Source organism: Colius striatus, chromosome 3 (genome assembly GCF_028858725.1).
Source record: "Colius striatus isolate bColStr4 chromosome 3, bColStr4.1.hap1, whole genome shotgun sequence".
NCBI lineage: Eukaryota > Metazoa > Chordata > Aves > Coliiformes > Coliidae > Colius > Colius striatus.
Genome location: NC_084761.1, coordinates 90849774 through 90871711, shown reverse-complemented (window position 1 = coordinate 90871711; position 21938 = coordinate 90849774). Strand labels below are relative to the sequence as shown.

At 37.2% G+C, this 21938-nt stretch overlaps 1 protein-coding gene across 1 annotated transcript in view; it reads right to left on the bottom strand.

Moving 5' to 3' along the window:
• Window positions 1-21938, bottom strand: part of POLN (DNA polymerase nu) — a 96401-nt gene that overhangs the window by 39518 nt on the left and 34945 nt on the right. The window contains exons 15-17 of the mRNA XM_061992588.1: window positions 18406-18463; window positions 16502-16579; window positions 15959-16073 (exon numbers count right to left, since the gene is read on the bottom strand). Coding sequence (XP_061848572.1) covers window positions 15959-16073; window positions 16502-16579; window positions 18406-18463 — 251 coding nt within the window. The remainder of the gene's footprint in view (window positions 1-15958; window positions 16074-16501; window positions 16580-18405; window positions 18464-21938) is intronic.

Below are 21938 nucleotides of genomic sequence, written 5' to 3'. Positions count from 1 at the left end.
GTTCATTTTGGAATAAAGTGATCCATTATCTTTATTAAGATATTTACTTGCATGTTGGTGTCCCAGATGCTGAATATTGAAAAGATAAATTAGATAGCACTTATTTTCAGTGCTCTTGACAAATAAAAAGGTTGCTTAGATATTTTTCTTTAAAAATGCACAATTCTAGACATTTGTCAGAACAGAAAGTGCCTGACATTGATGAAGGTGCTTGAAAGAGCACATCTTACCCTGCAACCTTCATCTTTTTCACTTCTGCTTGAATAAAAAGAAGGATTTTTTTCCTCACATCCATATCCTCTCTTACATAGTGAATTGCATAGACAATATTTACGTCTGAATCATGTGATTGTTGAAGGAATTAATTAACTAAAGATGTGCTTATTTTAGGGTCTTTGAGCACAGAAAAAAAGGAAGTCAAAGGAACCACTCCCAGCTTCAGGCACCAGTGTGACCATCCATAGTGATGGGCTTCATCACTGAAACAACAAATCAACGTAAGCAGTCTACAAATTGGGCTGACATCAACATTTTCAGAGACCATTTGTATAAATAATAATGTCATGGATCACATGCATGTTAATACTCTTACAGTGAGGTCTTCACTTGTCACATTTACTTTTCAAGCACCAATCAGTTAGGAAGGCACAGAAGACATTTGGGGGGAAGAGATAGATAGCTCTAGCAGAGTATCAAACAATTACCCATCTTGTACATGTTAGAAGTCTCATAACTCTTTCTAAAGACATAGATGGATCTCCAGAGCAGTCTTTAAAAAAATACCAGAAAAGTGAAACAGAAGGAAATGGAGTTCTTAATATATAATTGAAAGATATTGTAACTGCCATCTCAGATATCACATGGAATAAAACATGGAGCTATAATATTGTTACAACAATATACAACTTACTCAGGAAAAATAAGCAGGGGAAGAAGGGATAAGATGTCCCACTACATCATTCTGGGTTTACATAGTTCAGAAAAAAGAAAGAAGCAGAATTTAAAATATCTTAATAGGGCAATCAAATGAGGAAGAAGTCAGTCATGCTATTTATGAGGGTCTTGAACAAATTGATTCTACAGAGAGGGACGAGATACTTCATATCTCATCTCTTTCAATCTTCACAAAAAAACATCTCTTGCGTCTTAAATTTCTAATATGTCAATGACCACACTGAATTAAAGGCAAAAGTAAAAGTGAAGAATGAACTGCTTTTCCATTCTTGATTTCATCAAGATTTAGCTTGACACTAAAATTACAGTTAATTGAGTTAAATAAATAGAAACATTTTATTAAGCTCTGAAGTGTGCTCATAAAATACAGTGTTTTATCAAAGTCACTCTAGAAGGAGATGACTATTTGGAGATAGCTTTTCATACCCAAAAAAGCCTCTCCCTGAAATCAGCAAAGCCAAATGTTATCAGACACCACAAACCAGCCAAGGCCTGTCCAGCCTCCTCAGAGCTTGCTTTTTCACTAATTTATGGTGGTGACAATTCTACAATTTTATTTTCTATTTATTCTAGAATGTTAAGAAAGCATTCAATGTGCAATAATAACAAGCTTCCATTGTGACATAAAATTAAGCTGTCTGGTTAAACTTGTAGTTAACAACTTGGTTTATTTAAAGCTATTGTACAGTTTTTCAAAAATAAAACCTATTATGCTTCCCAAAGACTTTATTCCCTCTGTCTTACTATCTGTCATCCAAACAAGTGTCACAGCTGCACGTCTCCCAGGGACTGTGAACTACAAGATGAAATTTCCATAAGCTGCCATACAGACAGTCTGCCAGAGTGCAGCTGTGGCTACCAAAACCTGGACCAGTCAAAACCACTACAGCAGTGCAAGTGTTAAATTTCATTAATATCAACTGGTGGAAGCGGGCTTTCAAAACAGACAGAAATGGCTTTGCTGCAAAAGTAAAGCTGTTAAAGTATGACACACCAACACCCAAGAGGTGTGGAACCCAAAGCTTAAAATGTGGTTTTTTTCTGAGAATGTAAATTGGACATCCTCCTATTTACTAAATTTCAGCATTTACAGTAGTTACCTTGGCGCGGGGAGGGGAGGGAGGGAGGGGAGGAATGGGACAACAGAGTGGAAGTGAGTAGGCAGAGAAAGCAATAGCTAATTAAAGAACATGAATGCTCTTTGCACTTCAATAATTAAACATCATGAGCCAAAATCTTGATCTCAACAAAAAAGTTCAAATATACATATATATATATTTCTGTAAATCCTCATTTGTGGAGGCATAGCCACCTAACAAAGGTATTCAAAAGGCAAAACAAAAAGCTTTCAGGCACATTACAATTGCAAATGACACAATTTTCAATAATTTCCTGTCAGAATCTTTTAAGACAGCTCCTTGACACCACTTCCTCCTCCAGAATGTAGTAGTGGTGAATCTATCCCTACATGCTACACGACTTGCGAAACAAACCCTTTCACAGAGTCCAAAGAATGAGACACTATTGCTTTTCTGCAAGCTATAGTATTTGCAAATAAGAATTATTAAAGTATCAATTTTTTGTATAAAGTAGGGGATGAGAAATTAGAAACTGAAAAAAGATGTAATAATTGATCTTGGAACAAACAGAAACGGTGTGGTTTGGCTGTGGGGAAACAAATGCAATTCCAGGATTTGTCAAGTGAGCTTGTTCAAGTGAGCTTGAACGACAGGACAATATCAGTACTGCTGTACAGTATACTGATGAGTTTTTTATCTGGGGTAGCTACCATAATTTGGTTCCTATATTTGAGAAACATGAATTTGGTAGGCTACTAGAATATTGAATAAGGGAAAAAAATTAACCATGTGAAAGGAGACACTATGTCAATATTAAGAAATTCAGCCTACACATAAATACTCTGCAGCACTGGAGCTAACTGGAAAACAACACCACTTACCCATACTTTAAAGCTCTCTTGCCATCCAAACATGGTGCTGCATCGAGCAGCCTGGTGGAAATAATCACTGGCCCATACTAATTTAGGCACTGTGCCCAGGAACTGTTTGGTTCAGAGCCACAACCGTGATAGAGACCAGTTTACCAACCCAGATTTTGAGTGCCAGCAACCAGGCACTAAATTTATTGAAATAAAGGTAGTCTCTCAAGTCATTATTCCTTTGTTTCATTCATCTTTCTGCTAGCCCAGTTTCATAGCTATTCCAAAACTAAGTTATGTTTCTGGACCGTGATACAAAACTTCCTGTGACTGTGCTCTGGTGCAGAGGTCTCAGAGCCAGCTAAAATAAACCTCACTTTGGTAACTACAGCACTTCAGTGAAACAGTCAGTGCCACAGAGACTCATTTTCCCCGCTGAGAAGAAATCCAGACTGAAACACACAGAATTTCATGCTGTTCTAAATAGCTGCTCCTGATACTTGTTCATTAATGTATTTTGATGAGAAATAGCCTGAGTAAGCTTGCCTTGTTTCCTTCACAAATGCAGGTTGAGAACACGGTTGATTGCCTTCCTGAAGTATTTACACAAAGCAAACACCAGGAGGCGAGGAGAGCTAATAAAGCCAACGGGCAACATTGGCAAGAATAATTTATGTACCGAAACTGTAGGAATAAATATATGGTAAAAAGTAAAAGGAGTTTTACATGCAGAAGAGAAACAGAGAATTCCACAACTCTTCATTATGTATATACTTCTTCATCATTATGTAGAGTGTTGAGACTCTATGAATTTATTAAAGGGAGTTTATTACATTGTCATTTGCAACAATTTTATGACCAAAAAGGCCCTTCAAGTCTTATACTCCTGTGTAAAACCAGGCATATTCTTACCAAACATAAAGCACTAACTAGCAGTGTGAGACATTCTGTCTTACTTTTTCTGAGAGCTTCTCTACTTAATGCTTCTCTGTTTTTTAATAGCTGCTGTTATCTTGTTGACATCTTTTCGTACCACAAGCAACCACATTTATTCTCACAGGAATGACCTTGTAGTGTAGTACTTCATAGGTTTAAAAAAATTCTCAAGAGCAATTCTAAGAAGTCTGTAGTGAGACAGTGGCAGGAGCTGCAAGTGGTATAGCCTTACAACTATTTTACCAAATAGGTTATTATTAAACACCAGATACATAATGAGCAGTTCCTGCGACAGACCTCAAAAGATCATCCAGTCCAAACCCGCTGCCAGAGCAGGACCACCTAGAGTAGGTCACACAGGAACTCATCCAGGTGGGTTTGGAATGTCTCCAGAGAAGGAGACTCCACAGTCCATCCGGGCAGCCCCTTCCAGTGCTCCCTCACCTGAACAGTGAAAAAATTCTTCCTTGTGTTTTTTTGGAACCTCTTGTGTTTCAGTTTATACCCATTGCAATATTGGTCAGTACAGAAATCAAACATAATCCACGAGACTACAGATAAGCACTAATAATTATTCAGTTAAAAATAATATTAAAAATGTTTCTTCAGAATCTATTTCACAAAAGAAAAACAAGCAGAAGCCTTGAAACCAGTTAAAAATGATAACAGTATTACAAAACCAGGTAATCCAATGATAACAAAAGAAATACTACGTTAATCCTTAGTGAGACTCCTAGCAGGTAGCACTGAGTTTAGGACCTCCACATTTACAGGGAATCAATACTGGCTGAGTTATATTGCCACTTCAGAGTTGAAAGGCCACAACACAGTCACATATTTCTAAAAGGAGGCTCCAGCAGGGATATTCAGTTACGCCTATTTAAAGAGACTGTCATATAATACATGTGAAAGCTTTTCGCTCCTTTCAAAGACAGAATTCTAGAGTAACCTGAAGTACTCCATGGCAAAGAGCAGGTAGGCTTGTAATTTGTCTTTATACTACAAGACATTTAGCATAAATAATATCATGAGTCTATGGCATGGAATGTCTCTTCTTCAACACAATTGCAAAACCCAAAGATTTCATTACTTTGTAATGCATGAACAAAAATACAAAGTCATTTCAGACTTGACATTAAGCTCATAAAAGTGGAGAAGTAAATCCAAAGGACTAAGTGTTCTAATATCTGATTAGAGGTGTAGGGACAGAGTGTACTCTCAGCAAGTTCCCTGATGACACCAAACTGGGAGGACTGGCTGATTCCCCAGAAGGCTTTGCTGCCATTCAGCGGGATCTTGACCATCTTGAGAGCTGGGCAGAGAGGAACCTCATGAGGTTCAACAAGGACAAGTGCAGAGTCCTGCATCTGGGAAGGAACAGCTCCACACACCAGTACAGGCTGGGGATTGACCTGCTGAAGAGCAGCTCTGCAGAGAGAGACCTGGGAGTCCTGGTCGACAATAAACTAACCATGGGCCAGCAATGTGCCCTCGTGGCCAAGAAGGCCAGTGGCATCCTGGGATGCATCAAGAAGAATGTGGCCAGCAGGTCAAGGGAGGTTCTACTCCCCCTCTACTCTGCCCTAGTGAAGCCTCGTCTGGAATGCTGTGTCCAGTTCTGGGCTCCTCAGCTGAAGAGGGACAGAGAGCTTCTGGAGAGAGTCCAGTACAGGGCCATCAAGATGATCAGGGGACTGGAACATCTTTCATATGAGGAAAGGCTGCAGGAACTGGGGCTGTTTAGTCTGGAGAAGAGGAGACTGAGGGGTGATCTTATTAACATTTACAAATATCTAAATGGTGGGAGTCAGGAGGTTGGGGCATCCCTTTTTTCTATTGTATCTAGTAACAGGACACGGGGTAATGGGATGAAGCTGGAACAGAAAAAGTTTCATTTAAACACAAGGAAAAATTTCTTTACTGTTCAGGTGAGGGAGTCCCAGTACAGGTTGCCCAGGGAGGGTGTGGAGTCTCCTCTGGAGGTTCTCAAACCCTGCCTGGACATGTTCCTGTGTGACCTGATCTAGGTGGACCTTCTTCTGTAGGGGGTTGGATTAGATGATCTCTAAAAGGTCCCTTCCAACCCCTACCATTCTATGATTCTATGAAACAGCCTAGAACACCTAAAAATTGTTTATATAGAGTTCTAAGAGTCTTAAACTGGCATAGCTCATCCTTTAGACAATGAACAAAACAGAGATCTCTAACTGGAGGAAGAGAGTTGTGTATGCCCATGACTGCATCCTGTACCCATATACGTGCTAAGGGGGACAGGAGGAAAGCTAAAGCTCTTCCCGTCTCCTTGGTAGAAGTCAACCTGGATAAGCATCATTATTGCATCATTATTCCTTAATCACTTAACAAATGCTGAGGTGACATTTTTATTAATTATGACTTTTAGAAGCTTCCTGATACTATATTAATATAATTAAGAAGCACAAATATTTGTATCTTTTTAAAATGGTTTAAAAACCACTTAGCTACAGCTGTGAGTTTTGCTTCTCAAAAATCTGTTTATCTCATTCCTGATTTAGTGGCCTTTGCTCTTGCTATTTAAGGGTGTAGGCAGCTTAATTGAATTCAATGTCTGCTATACCATCCATTTATATGCAGTAATCTATAAAAAACCAGCATTTTGTTTAGGATAAAAATTTAATCTATGTGATAGAAAGACTGTATTTGAAACAAACTTCTATAAAACAGGTATAACGTAAGTGTATTTATATTTAGCCAGCCTACCACTAAGCATTTATGTATACTTGACCTTATCTTTTTCAAACAGACCCAGCACTCTATCTTTTTGTATAATTCAGACCATGTGGACTTATTTGGATTTATTTCAGGAATATCCAAAATACCTCTGCTTATTTCCTGTGTTCTTCAGAACTCAGCAGGATATCAACAGATAGAGCTATTGTCAGGAAGCATTCTGAATTGTCAAGTGGCTGGAAAAACAGAAGTCCTTATTTTGGCATAGTTCCTGCTAGACCAATTGCCAGTGTGCAACAGTTTGGATTACCTTGCCATTATTACATATAATCAGTTCTTTGAATCGCTTGCTTGGTAGGTGGTAAAGAAAAGAAATTTCTCCACTTCCTGGAGGAAGACAGTCTGCAAAGAACAAAAGAAACCTTTCTGCACTGTGATTTTTTTATTCAAATCTTGTTGAACTCATCTGTTTTGTTTTTTTTAAAATAAAAATACTCTTGTCCTCCTGATGTGGCAATCCCCATAGTTCTGTGTTTTGTTTCCCTCTAAGCTTTTTCTTGGGCAATTTCCAAAATTAGTATGTCTGTCACTTACTACAACAGTTCACAATAGACATTATCATGATTCCACATTCACATCAGCTGAAGACAGACTTTTATGTTCAGCACATTTTATAAACAGACTGCAGTTCTCAAGATTTTTGGAAATCAAGTGTTCAAGTTCCTCTGATTCTGGCCAAGATAGTGTAAGCCAAAGACTTTCTCATGTCTGAAAATGTCAGCCAATCAAGTCTACACCTTAAAAATGGAAAGGAATATTTTCCAGAATTGATTAGCAGTAAAGAATTTATAAATCCCTTGAGATTCCATGATAGCTATGCACTTCCTCGTTGCACATATTAACTGCTATTGCTACACAGAAATAACAAGATAGACTCTCTTATTCTGCAGTCACTTTTTTAAATTCTGAAAGACACACAGACTCAGGTGAACAATTATAATGTACAGTATTTACTAGAAGACAAATTAAATACCTAGAAGATGGATATATATTCATGCTGTCCTTCAGAACACAGAAGAAAGCACTAATAGCATGAATATGAGGAAGCAGATGACAGATGAGAGAGAATGGAGTAATTTTGTGGTTTAGGTTTTACAAAACTCAGATCTTAAAGGGGAAGTGTAGCACCTAGACCGCTAATAAATTCTCCAGCCTTCTTTCAAGTACAGCCTTGAGTGTAAGGATTGTACATAATTGTCACAAATTGTCATTTCATTGGTATAATCAGAGGAATTATCAACCCTTAAAGAGTATCTGCTAATTACCTTGTTACTTTAATTCACCATCAACAGTTAATGTGTTCAGGTTAAATTATAGTTTAGATGTAGAAATGAATAGTTTAAGGAGAACGTCTGTTTTCATACTAGAATGGTGGCAGTTATCATATTGTTCAAGTAATTATCTTTTAACACACAATACATCTGTATATAGAACAGTATTAGTGATACTACTACATAGTACTACTTAAATATTTTTGAGATGATTAAAATTTCCCTACTCTCTTTTTCTTTGCTACAGAATATACGGAATACTGATTGCATATGGGCAAATTGTTGTGTGTTTTCTGATTTATGTACTACGATTTCCATGTTGAAAACTTAAAGAGTACAAAACCTAAAACACTAAGACACAACTGTCCAATAGTCTTATCTACAAAGGGATTTTTCTGAGGCACAGACCAATATGGATTTCATTACACTGGAATTACATTGTCTCAACAGATAACCTACAACACAGAATATATAGAAGAAAATGCCTAGGTAATTTATCACTGCATGGAAAAGCTTGTGCACTGGGACAAATACCTTTTTGCTCTCACAGAAATTAAAACACAAAATTTATAGTAGTAATAGATTTGTACTTGCAATTAGATCTTACAGTAAACAATTTACTAAAGATCCTTCTGAATTTCTCCTCAAATAGTAAACATCATTTACAGAAAATGTATGTTTACCTTGAAAAGACAACACTTAATAACATTTATAGATTAAATTTGCATAGATTTAATCTCAGAGAGATCATGTGGTCAAGAGAACATTCTTTGCTTCATATACTACTATTGCTCCTAGAGACTAAAATCACCTGGGCATTCCCATACCTAAATTTCTGGATATAGAAGTACTGGACTCACATTTCAATCCATTTGTAACTAGACTACTTATAGAGTCTTTTCCTCTGAACCTCTCGATTTATGAGGATATATAGTCTACACGTTTTAACATCTTACTTCATAGTTATAATTTAGAAAGGGCAAAATGTTTCCATGAATCTGCTAGAACATTTACAACATGAATTCATCTAAACAGAAACTAAGGTCAGTGGTTACCAACATGTCTGTAATACCTTGTGCTTGCAGATGCGTGCCTTAGGAGTCACTCACTAGGTAGAAGCATAACCCAGTAATAATTTTCTACACATAAAACAAATAGGTGAAGCTCAATCCACCCACTTAGTTTAAATTACTTGGACACTGGAATGATGCTTACCTCAGAGCAGTAATGCTACTTTTTTTTTTATTGGCCAGTTCTATATTACACAGCCTCAGTGGAAGTTCATCTCTTACCAACGTATACCGAAAATTCCACAAGGGACTGAGACTCAGACACAATTCAAGAAATGAATGTGGATGTCTATATAAAAAACGATGAACCGACCCCTTTCAGTCCACTAAGTGCTTAATCCTGGGTGTCCTTGAATTCTCTGGGTACCTCAGGGAACTCTTCTCTCCTGACAGTTCAGTAGGCTCACACAATTCTTCATTGTGCACATGCTCATCATAGACCCACTGTGAGCCCACCTGACCTTGTCTGTGACCCAGTGTGGGAAATGTAAACTGATTACATCATTATTCACACTGACAGCCTCTGGATGGCTGGTTTCAATTTGTTGGCTTTTTCCTAGTATAATGTGGAGAAGGTATCACCCTGGAACAGTTGCTGGGCTACTGAGGGACAGCAACTCCATTGTCTCTTCACCTGATGAGATTCATGTCACAACTTTGCTTTCCAGTGACATGCAATTAAAGCATACTCTAATTCCAAGGCCACAAGCTGGGTTTGGCATCCTCGCTGATCACAGGGGAATAAACCCAAAGAACCTCAAGCCTCCCCAAAGCAACAATAACAAAAGAATAATGCATGAGTTCAGAAAGAAAGCAAACGTGGAAGTACTCACTGTTCTCATCAGAGTAGTCAGGTGAGAGTCAAAAATCTTTGACATTTGTCTCTGTAGCTAGTACTAACGAACAAATTAAACAATCAGTAAGGAGAAAACCAGTAATTCCTCAAATGGGACTGAAAAATAGAAATCCCTTTTCCAATTGAATGTTCTAAGCAATCTGCAATAAAATCAGTGTCAGAAAAATATGCTTGTGAGAGAGACGGAGAAGTCACCTCAGCTACTCTTGGAAATATTTGTCTAATTGTCTCATTCATTCCAGTAATGGAAATTTCACAGTCTTCATGGGTAATCGATCTCCATATTTATCTACCTCTGGTGTTCAAAAGTTTTCTTTATCTGAAACTTCTCTTACAGCCATGTAAGCCCATTCATGATGCTTCATTCACTCTCTACCCAACTCTCCACAATAATCTTTTATCATGTTTTTACTAAATTCACCAAGTGGAAATCCTACTTAACCAACCTGATCACCTTCTATGGGAGTATAAAGGGTTGGCTAGATGAGGGCAGTGGATGTCATCTACCTTGACTTCAGCAAGGCTTTTGACACCATCTCTTGTAACACCTTCATAGGAAAGGCTCAGGTAGCGTGGCTTGGATGAGTGGATGGTGACATGGATTGAGAGTTGGCTCAATGACAGATCCCAGAGGGTGGTGATCAACAGAGACAAGTTGGAAGCCTGTGGCCAGTGGAGTTCCACAGGGATTGGTTCTGGGGCCAGTCTTGTTCAACATCTTCATCAATGATCTGGATGAGGGGACTGAGGGTACCCTCAGCAAGTTCCCTGGTGACATCAAACTGGGAGGACTGGCTGATTCCCCAGAAAGCTGTGCTGCCATTCAGCAGCTTGAGAGTTGGGCAGAGAGGAACCTCATGAGGTTCAACAAGGATAAGTGCAGAGTCCTGCATCTGGGAAGGAACAACCCCATGCACCAGTACAGGCTGGAGATTGACCTGCTGGAGAGCAGCTCTGCAGAGAGACCTGGGAGTCCTGGTTGATAATAAACTAAACATGAGCTAGTCAAATCTTCTCTCAGCTAAACAAATCCAATTATTTCAATTCTACAATATTTGCTGAACAGAATCTCAGCTGCAACATACAAAGTCTAACCTTGCCTTGTATTTTCCTGGGAGGAGAGAAATGTAGAGTCGAACGCTCTTTAAAACTTAAGCGCTAAACTGATTTCTCCAAGCATCTAACTATTAAATAGAAGCCAGGCACCACAGACACTTGAAAAAGTGAATCCTGCTCACTTTTTTCAAAGAAAACTACCTATCTAGCAGGTATCTTTAGATGTAGACTTTGGAATACTGGCTTTGTCACTGGTTGTCAATTCTGTTCTAGCTTTCTAAGAGGAGTTCAAATGCAAACTTCTGTGACCAGAATTTCTCACTGACTTCTCTTAGATGTCTCAGCAGTCAGCACATAGTGTTTTTCACCCTTCAAGAGGCATACTTTGTCACCATACAGAGCATGGCAACCCAACACTGGGTTTTGTATTCTGTTTCAGGTTCAGAAACCTAAAATATAGCAAGTAAATATAATTTGCAGGTACTGAAGATGTCTGTATTAAACACTGGAACAGTGACAACTTCATGACTGAAATAACTAAGGTTTCAGAACCATAAATAGTATAGTCTCATTTTTCTGGCTAGGCTGCCTTCGGGAGCCTTGATGGAGGGTATCACTATGATCTGTTGGACACAGCTGAACTCATCACTACTAGAAATCTCCAGTTTTCTAAGGCAGGTTCTACAGAAGAAGGAGAAAGGACTTATCCAAATATTTTAAGTACAACTTAATGCTTAAGTCATAGGAACTCTGAAGCACCATCTCAATTCAAAAGAACACTCAGGCAAGAAAGTAGTCATCAGTCAGGTAGGATGAAATCATATGCATAAATGCTTAGCTAAATTAAGATACTTTTCCTGGATTTTGAACCAACACAGACAATATGAGCATATAGTATGACAGAGGAACAACAGTCTACTGAGTGACAAATGGACAGTTAGAAAGAGATTGGTAGTCTGAACATGTCTAAGAAAGAAATTGCAGTCTACCTACGAGACTGTAAACCTATTTTTCAGCCTCTGTCTTTAAAAGTGATTTTAAGATACATCCATCAACTGCATTTTAAATACAATTACTTATATTTCACTTATTGCTTAAAAGCTAGATTAAAAAAAGAGAGTAATTTCCTTCTTAGAATTGTTGTCATTTAGATCTTGTATAGCAGTTACTATTCCTGGCTGGTCAGACAGCTGCCAAGACAGTTCTCATCATCTTCAGCACTGAGACAATGATTTAGCTTTCAAAGGACTATAACTGTCACAGGACATCAAGATAATATAACACAAGGTGAACTTGCAGGTAACTGGAATCCATTACATCACAAATGTTAAAAGGTTTAGGTAAGCCTTGAAAGTTTACTGTGTGTTCAGCAGCAAGCAGGGCATCAATGTAATGTGCTTTTGGTGTTCATGTGGTAGCAGGTGTTGACTTGTCATTTAAGGCTTACTTTTCATAGGTCATAACCCAGTACCCACTGTAAGATAATGTTGGTAATAGTGTATGATCATAATTACAAGATAGGATAGGATAAGAGTAGAAATGGTACTAAGCATATACAAATGAACTTTAAAATCTACTTATATCATCCTAATTTTAGTTGGGATAATTATGTTAGATGATCAGAAAATGTATTGGATGTACAAGGCAGAGATGAACTTGGACTTTTCACTGACAAAACCAGACAGTAGATGCAAACACATTGCAAAGTGGAATTCCATGAATTTATTCCATGAATTCCATGGAATAAAATTTCAGAACATAATTCTGGTGAGAAAAAGGCACTTTAAAGATAAACCACACAACACTAAGCATGACGTTACCCAGAGACTCTCATTAAATGACTAGTTAACACCAGCTTTTGAGAATTTTAGCTGAAAAGCAATTTCAAGATGGTTCTGCCAAACAGAATACACAGCACTAGAAAATCTATCTACAGCAAGCAGTGTCTACAGTACATACAGCTAATAGTTGAGCATAGTGCAGGAAAGCCCAGACTGGTGGAGGCTCTGTTACTTCTGAAATGAGCTCTCTCTGTAAACTAGCCAGAGGAGCACAAGATTACTGTGCAGTCTTGCAGAGAGGATGGACTCTCAGCTATGTTTATTGGGTTGGGTATGGTGTTTCAACATGAAAGTTAAAACCTCTATTCATCCTTTTACTGTAATGTATAGACATAATTCATGTTGACACATGCTTATGCAGCTCTGCACTGCACTATTTATCAGTGTAAAGATTCCATACAAATGATGTTTAATAGAAACATGGATCCAACAGGTTTCCAAGAGAGATGCATGTCTGATGTCCCAGCAGCAAAGTCACAGTAAAGCATGCCTAACCAAATTATGAAAGAAAAGCTTTTATATGCAAGAGATCCTAATTCCATCAGAAACTCATACAGCTAACTTCTTTGCAGAAACTGTTCACCCTGTCTATTTGTTGCCATATGCCATAAAAAAAAATCTGTAAAGGTTTTTCAAAAGGTTGGATTTCAGATAGAAGGCTTTAGCCTGAAGGACAGCTAAGGAACAGCACTGCTTTTCAGAGGAGAAACCATGAAGTTTAGGAAAACAAACAAAAAAAAAAGGTGAATAAACTGGCATAAAACTTGTCTGGACACTGGGATGTGGCTCAGATTTTTGTTCAACAACATCTTCTTTCCTATTACGATTTAATATTCATGAGTGTAGGGACTTTTAGATGCACGAAGTCTGCTAAATGATGCCAACTGACATGCAAGTAGAAGCTGGAATACTAGACATTGACATCAGCTTCATTTTTTAGTTTTGAGAAGTTTGAAAACTAATTCCTGCTTTATAGGTCTCTTACAGAAAAAAAGAAGAGAAAACCCTTTTTTGTCAAGGTTTTCCAGTTGTCCAAAATTGTTAGAAAATATTCACAAATAGCAACAATGTACAAACTCTTCAAACACAATAAAACTTTTGGTATGCCACTTGGTATATAAATTGTGCTGATTTGAAAGGATTAAGATCCAGAGAAAATTGGGAGACAAAGAGGACATAAAAGGTTTGTTATTTATTTTGTTCCTCCTTCTCATAACTCATTTTAACACCAGCAAGGTGGAATCAACTACAAGAAAGCCAATGAACTAATTGTTTTCCCTAAAGATTTTATGTATCAATAATGAACTATGAGAGATGAATAAGTATTTGGAATGGGAAAATATCTCTGAGACCCATGATCTTACGTCTTCTCTTTGGCACTAAATAAATTAAGGAAAATATTCCAAAGCCCAAGGTGAGTTCACTAGGAACTGATCCAATAGGAGGAATTGCATTTGTTAGAACAAATACAGATGTGAGCTGGTCACCCCAGACCTACTTTGTTCTCAGTGGTGAAGTCAACATTTTAAATGTGCAATCGATCCTATTACACAGGGGACATCAACAACAGGTCAAATTAATCTCTCCAGCTATATCACAGATGTCCAAGGTTAGACAAGATTAAACACAACCTTCATGTTTCTGTAATTAATAACAGTCACATAATAAATTCAATAGAAAGTTGCTTCCAAGCAAGAGCTTTCCCAAAGATTAAAAGTCAGCACAATCGTTATGTAATGATTTTGTAGACACACCATGACAATTTTGTCTGATAAAAATATTTGCCTGTAATATTCATTAAATTTGAAGTTATCATGTAGCAACTATAAGAGGTTGATGGCTGCCAAGTGTTGTGAGGGTGCTGAATAGAATGGTATTTCTGGAGCCTGGCCCAGAGTTGAGACAAAATTTGACTCATCTTCATGCATACATTTGCAATATACCTCCAAACTAAAATAAGGTTTTAACTCCATCACGAGGTTCTAGGGATATCATGTGAGAGCTAAGAATTGATTATAATATCAACAGAAGCTTCTAAGTGACTCTAAAGGGAAAGGTGATGTTTCCATGGCTATATTCATTGGGATGTTGTTGTGTTCTCCCAGAACACACATGCCTCAAGCACTGATTCAGTTCCTGGCAGCAAGATAATTATATTTTGTGCTCCATTTTGTTTCTTTATACTACTTTAGAGCATATTAACAAATATTGCAGTGGGTAGGAAACACCATGGTTGAGAAGGCTATGCCTGCGAACATTTAGAAACTAGCACGGGAACTGAATTCATCAGTCCTGATCTAGCTCATAATCTATTTTTGCTTTCATTTTCAGCTAACAGTATCCCAACAAAAAATGGAGATAAAAGATTAAAAGAGAGAGAAACAAAGAGAAAGTACAAAAAACAAATGCATGACATTTACATGACATCATTCTGTTCAAACTGCTCCCATGTTATTGCAATTTATTCAATCTTCTGACCTCTCTGTTCAAACTGCAAGCTTCTTGACATCTATCCTGTCACTTATTGACTACTCATGCACTTCTGAGTACAAGGAGAGTCCCAGTCTTAAGCAAGGTTTTTAAGCATCAGCATGATACAGAGTAATAAAAAATACTTTCAACCAGCTAAGTGACTAATATTCCATCATTTTTATAATTACTCTTCTGCATACTGAAGAGATCAATTAATAACACTCTGGGAATGGAGATAAGAAATATTGGAGTTTAATTACTAAAGTACCACTTTTTCCAAGCATCACATCATCCATCAGAAGACAGCACTAAACCCTTTGAGTTCAAAGGAACCCCACAAGTTCTAGTCTCTGTTTCTTGTAATTTGATTCCAATACTTCTACCAGATAACCAGGAAGGTTTCAGAAGTGTTTGCACATTTACTGAGAAGACTTGTTCTTCAATTTTTCAGATGGATAACCTACTAACTGCTGGATTTTTAAAAAGAATCCATGAACAATAATACAATGAGAATGTTGTCAGCACACACTGTTCACAACAGATTATTGCAGCAGCTTTCCTCACAAGGTTCATATTGGTCAGTTAGATGGCAACATTGACATATGCTAATTACTACAGTGGAGAAGAAAAGGCTCAGAAAGACAGAAAAGAATTATAATTCACAGTGTTAAAACAGTATTAACAATAGATACTGTAGCACAGTATTTTGCTGCCACTATGCAGTAATACAATAGATTAAGTTATTCTTACTATTTTGTCTAATTATTAAGAAGAAATGCAACATTTACTCTCACCACTGAGAAGCCAGTGTGGAAAAGATGTCGGTGCTTTCAGGTTCTTGGAACAGTTTCAAAAGTTCTGGTTCAGATGATAAATCAGCAAGAATCCTTAATTCAATATGAGAAAAATCTAGAAAGTAGAGTGTTAAAATAAATTTACTACTCCGAAATAAAAACATCCCTGCATTTTAACCAACCACAAATTAAAACATAAGTCTGGACTTTTCAGTCATTTCCTTGTACTCAAAAACCCCAGATGCCTATAAAAAACTCATCCTGTAGAGGTTATATTCCAGCTACAGATCACAAGGTGTCTGATTCCTTCACTATCTTCAGGTGGCAATTAATCTTACTAGCTCTTTGTTCCTACAGACAAGGTTTAACATATCATCCACTTCCAAAGCACACTAAGGAGTACACATCCTATAACAATATTAATTGATGGTAAGGGATTTGACAGCTTTATGAAATATAATGTCATCCACAGGAGGGTGGAAAGAGGGATGACAGAACTGTGGACATTAATATGTATGAGAATAACAACATATAAAATCTTACCTGCTGCTAAAAATGTATATCCTTTTGTGGAAATAAACAATGTTCTCGGGGAAATAGTTAATATTTCCTCTTCTTTTCCTAGAGAGGAGACAGACATCTAAGTCTTAAACCCCAGTACAAAAATACTATGTTGCAAATCATAGGAGGCTGTAAATGACTTACCAAGTACACAATTAAAAGCACACAAATGGCAATGTAAGCAACCTAGTAGAGCATCAACTGCCAGTATCACAATTATTTTACTCTATCAGTCATGTACAACATATTCATCTCTCCTATCCTTGCAGTACCACTTCTTTTTCAAAATCAAACTCTTCCCAAAACATTAGCTAACAAACATCTATCATAACTGACATTATTCACGGATCACTTAATGAAAGAGGCATTCAGATAAGGAGGAGTCTATAGAGATGAACTGAAAATTGTATTTTCTTATCTTTTAATGTGCTGCAGCAATGTGTTAATAACTAACTTCTGAGTTCCAGATGCTAGGTGAATACCATATTGAGAACATACAGCTGATATAGACATGAAACTGTGAGGATAGAAATTCCCTGTAGTATCACGAAGCAATAATATACATTGACAAGGTACTACTAGAAACTCATTGCCTCCTGAGAATGCCACTTGTCTTAATATAGAAATGGATGGTGGTTTGAAATACAACAGAATTAACCTGAGCAGCATGAGAGAAGAAAAAATAAAAGTGTGTCTTGCTAGAGGAATGAAAACCTTAGAAATCCATTTTTGAGAAGCACATACTATAAGATTATTACAAAAACTGATTGGACTGTTTCCAGAAAGGCCTACGTGACACAGCTATGCACAGTAGCTCAAGTTTATACAGCCACAGCCCACACAGTTTCTTATAAAAACTTTAAAAATTCTTATACAAATCAATCAGGTAGAAAAAAATAAAACTGCTGTCAAATTTTTACATTGTCTTCAGCAGATTCCTGTTTTATAATCTGTATTATTTCAAAGGCAGGGAGTGAATAGCTGTGCAAAGGCAAGCCTGCCCTTATCTGAAAACCAAGTGCAATAAATGAGCAGCATTTCCCAGCTACAGCTGTAGGCGTTCAAGAAGGAGAGTTTATGTTGGCAAATCTCTCTCTTATATTTGAGTCTACTATTGTGGGTTTCTCTGTTTATCACTTGGGTCATGCTTTTCTAGTCTTTGATTCTCTCTGAATCATCTGCCTTAAATCTGCTTCCATTATCAAAACACCACATCTAACTATTGGTGTTTAGTTGTCAGTTTGAATAAAATGACCCAGCTTTAACATCTCCTCAGGAAAAGTTTGATGAGCTAAATGCACACAAAATCATCCCTAGGATAGTTAATGGAGGTAAGATGTATAATTTCTTCTGTAAAAAAAAAAAAAACCAAACCAAACAAAACAGTGAAATAGTTGAGGGAAACAAAAAAAAAATCTACCACTTTGTGACTACTTAGATCAGTGCTGAAATAGCACATTTTTTTGCAGGGACAACCACCAAAAAGTAACTGGTTTGAATAATAATCATAGAATCATAGAATGGTAGGGGTTGGAAGGCACCTTTAGAGATCATCTAGTCCAACTCCCTTGCTGAAGCAGGTTCACCTAGATCAGGTCACACAGGAACACATCCAGGAGGATCTTGAAGACCTCCAAGGAAGGAGACTCCACACCCTACCTGGGCAGCCTGTGCCAGGGCTCCCTCACCTCAACAGTGAAATAGTTTTTTCTTATGTTTAAATGGAACTGTTTGTATTCCAGCTTCATCCCATTACTATAATGTATAACTATGCATTAACAATCTATTCTATTCTTTACTGCTGGAGCTATTGGTCTGATTTAAAATACAACTCAGTAAAATCATTACATAAAATTGCCTTTTTATGTTAACAAAATATAGTTTACCTTTTATGTACTGTTTCTTTGTAATTCTAACTGGATGTTTAGAAATACCTTGAATGTTCTACAAATAAGAAAATGTTTAGTAAGATAAAGTTTATGTTTATGAAAACATTTTTATAAACACTTTATAAACAGTATAAGAACATTAGTGATACTAATAATGCCAACATATAATATCGATCCCATATAATAATATGAAGCACTTTGCTTCTCAAAGGAATCCCCATGCTGCTGTATCTGTAAATACTTTTGAGTATTTGCTATTCTTTGATTTCTCACTGGCAGTCTTTCAAATGTTAATTTCTGGACACATCATAGAACTTAATCAGCAACCCAACAAAAAGAATTTTCTTATTGTTTTAACTTACATTTTTTAGATGTGGTGCATTATTTTCAAGAAAAGAATACATGTGAACTCTGCCTTAAGCTAAGGGAACAGATTCAGCCTCTAGGAAATTTTCTGATATCTATCCCCACTTTTTTTTAATGCATGACAAAATAAAGTAGGGGCTCCTTTATTCACTACAGCACATCAGTCAAAGTTAAAAATGAAAAATAAGTTTATCAACAAACATGCAAGACTAGGAATAACAGAAGGTTTTTTCTTTAAAGAGCTGGGCTCATACACCTCCAATAAGGAAAGATGACACATGATAGCTTCCTGCTGTTACTCTATGTCATTATGGCTCTTCATCCAGAAAGGCAGCACATGACAAGAGATAATGTCTATCAAGCTCAATTTTTTGTAATTCCACACAATTCATTTGCAAATAGAATTGCATGAAAATGTTAATATTATGTAATATTGTGAATTCAGGAGATGGGAGTACTACTATATCACATTTTCTGTGTACTTTTGAACTTTAAATTGTTATTTTGAACTTGAGAAATGTAACCAGACTGCAAGAGTGTTTGAAATTTAAAGGACAAGTAAAGGAATAAACGCTTCAAAACAGAACAGTAGCATCTCTATTCTTAATACCACCCTTAAAGATCTATAATTAAACGTACTAAAATTGAATATCCTTTGCAGCACCAGAGAGAGAGAGAAAGAAAACTACATAATATACATAAAATTTTCAGTCTGAGTGAACTAGGAACACTGGTCTCAGACCATCAATATGAAGTTTGACCCAGGAGAAACACTGGCCATCTTAATATTTCATTCTTCAGCTTCTAGAATCATATTAACATACAGTTGTGGCAATGCTGATTGCAATGTTATTAACCCTCTTTTGAAATAAGAGCTAATTTAACTTGTGCACAAAGCTCACATTTCTATTAATAACCATTGGTTTCTATCAATAACAAGTTGGAGAAGATTAGTGTTTGTTGGTATGAATAATACACAGTTTGAGCAGTCATGGAAGCCAGTAGATCCTGAGTTTAGAAAATTAAGGCTTATATTATGGAACAAGACATGAATGTGGGAGCCTAATTTTACACATTTAGAAAACGAAACCACAATGATTTAATTCTGACTGGTATAATTTTAATGGTAGAGATCATTGTATGGACTTTTCATTGGGCTCTATACTGGTATTGACACGTACTTAATAAGATAACCTCCATTCCAGGTTAGAGAGCTGTTTATAGTTACTCTCACTGATTATTGTTCCTGCCTCGTTAGTCTCGGAATCATGAAGTGAAATCTTAAAAAAAAATAAGAATAAAAAAATCTGTCTCCAATGGTAAAAATAAATCACTATATTGCCATCTTGTTTTCACTGAGAGTATATGCAGAAAGTGTTTTTAATGCAATTTTAGAAGTGTTACTAATAGTTCTGAAAGACAGTAGTAAGTAACTGCAACTGCAAAATGTCTTTTCACTTGTAAATTCGTTAGCAACTCATAATTTGACTATACCTTGAAAAGAAGTAACTTAAGAAACAAGACAGGTGATCCTTCCCCTCTGCTCAGAATGCCTGATGGAAGGGTGTAAAGAAGATAGAGCCAGATTCCTCTCACTCCACTTTAACATAAGAAAATACTTCTCTATCATGACAGTGGTCAAGCACTGGAATGCATTGAATAGAGAGATTGTGAAGCCTCCATCCTTGGGCCCCCACCAAACATAGTCCAAAGAAAGAAGCTCTAGGGAATCCTGACTTGATAGGGGAGCTTGGACTAGACAATCTCTAGCCGTCCTGTCCAAACTCAACTATCTTGAACTCTGTGATTCTGGTTTTATAACACTACTGTAATCTACTGATCTATGTGTCTCAGTGCCAAGCCATTGTCTTCTCTCTACTTCACATGGTTTCCAACTGAGATAGAATTGAAGTCTTCAATGGCATTGGGGAGTGGAAAGACATAGAAAGACTCTGGTTTCATTCCTAGGAAACTTAAAAATATATAGATACATACATATATATGTTATACATATAACTTTATCTACATACATCTTGAAAATTACACTTGTAGAATAACGTCAAAATTCAAAGATGAGCAATAAAAGCAAATATTTTGCAGAAATTGTAGTGAATTATGATTATTTATGTTGGAAAAGACCCTTAAGATCATGGAGTACAACTGTAAACCTCACATTGCCAAGCTCATCTCTAAGCCATGTCCCTAAGCAACTCACATACACATCTTTTCAATGTATCCAGGGATGCTGACTCCACCATTTCCTTAGGCAGCCTGTTCCAATACTTGATAATTCTTTCCATGAAGAAATTTTTCCTACTATCCAATCTAAACATTCCCTGCTGCAACTTGAAGCCTTTTCTTCTGATCCTGTGACTTTTCTCTTGGGAAAAAAGAGATCAATACCCACCTCTCTACAAGCTCCTTTCAGGTAGCTGCAGAGATTGATCATGTCTCCACTCAGCCTCCTCCAGGCTAAACATATCAAACTTCCTCAGCCACTCCTCATCAGACTTGTTCTCCAGATCTTTCACCAGCCTTGTTGCCCATCTCTGGACACACTCCAGCACCTCAGTGTCTCTCGTGTAGTGAGGGACCCAGAACTGAACACAGTATTTGAGGTGTGGCCTCACCAGTGCAGAGTACATGGGGACAATCCGTGTCCTGCCCCTGTTGGTCACACTATTAGTGATACAGGATGCCATTGGCCTTCTTGGCCACCTGGGCACACTGCTGTTCAGCAGCTGTCAATTAACACCCCCATCTCCTTTTCTGCCTGGCAGCTTTCCAGCCACTCTGCCTCAAGCCTGTAGCATTGCCTGGGGTTGTTGTGGCCCAAGTGCAGGACCCAGCACTTGGCCTTGTTGAATCTCAGGTTATGACTGGTAGGAAACTGAAAAACCCACACCCCTACAAGTACATGATTTTCTTTTTCACCTTTTTGTTGTCAGTGAAATTTTTTTTCCTTTTTTCCCCACTACAAATATTAGATAAATAAAGATTAAATTTTATAGCACAGTTAGCAAACATAAAAAGCAATGAACCTGATCTGCACTAGAGTTACTTTGGGTATGATGAACACAGACTGGCTTTTCCCTGCGTGTTCAAAGCTGACACCTTTCTTTGGCAGTGGACCTGCCACAGAGACCTAGCATCCATCAATTTAT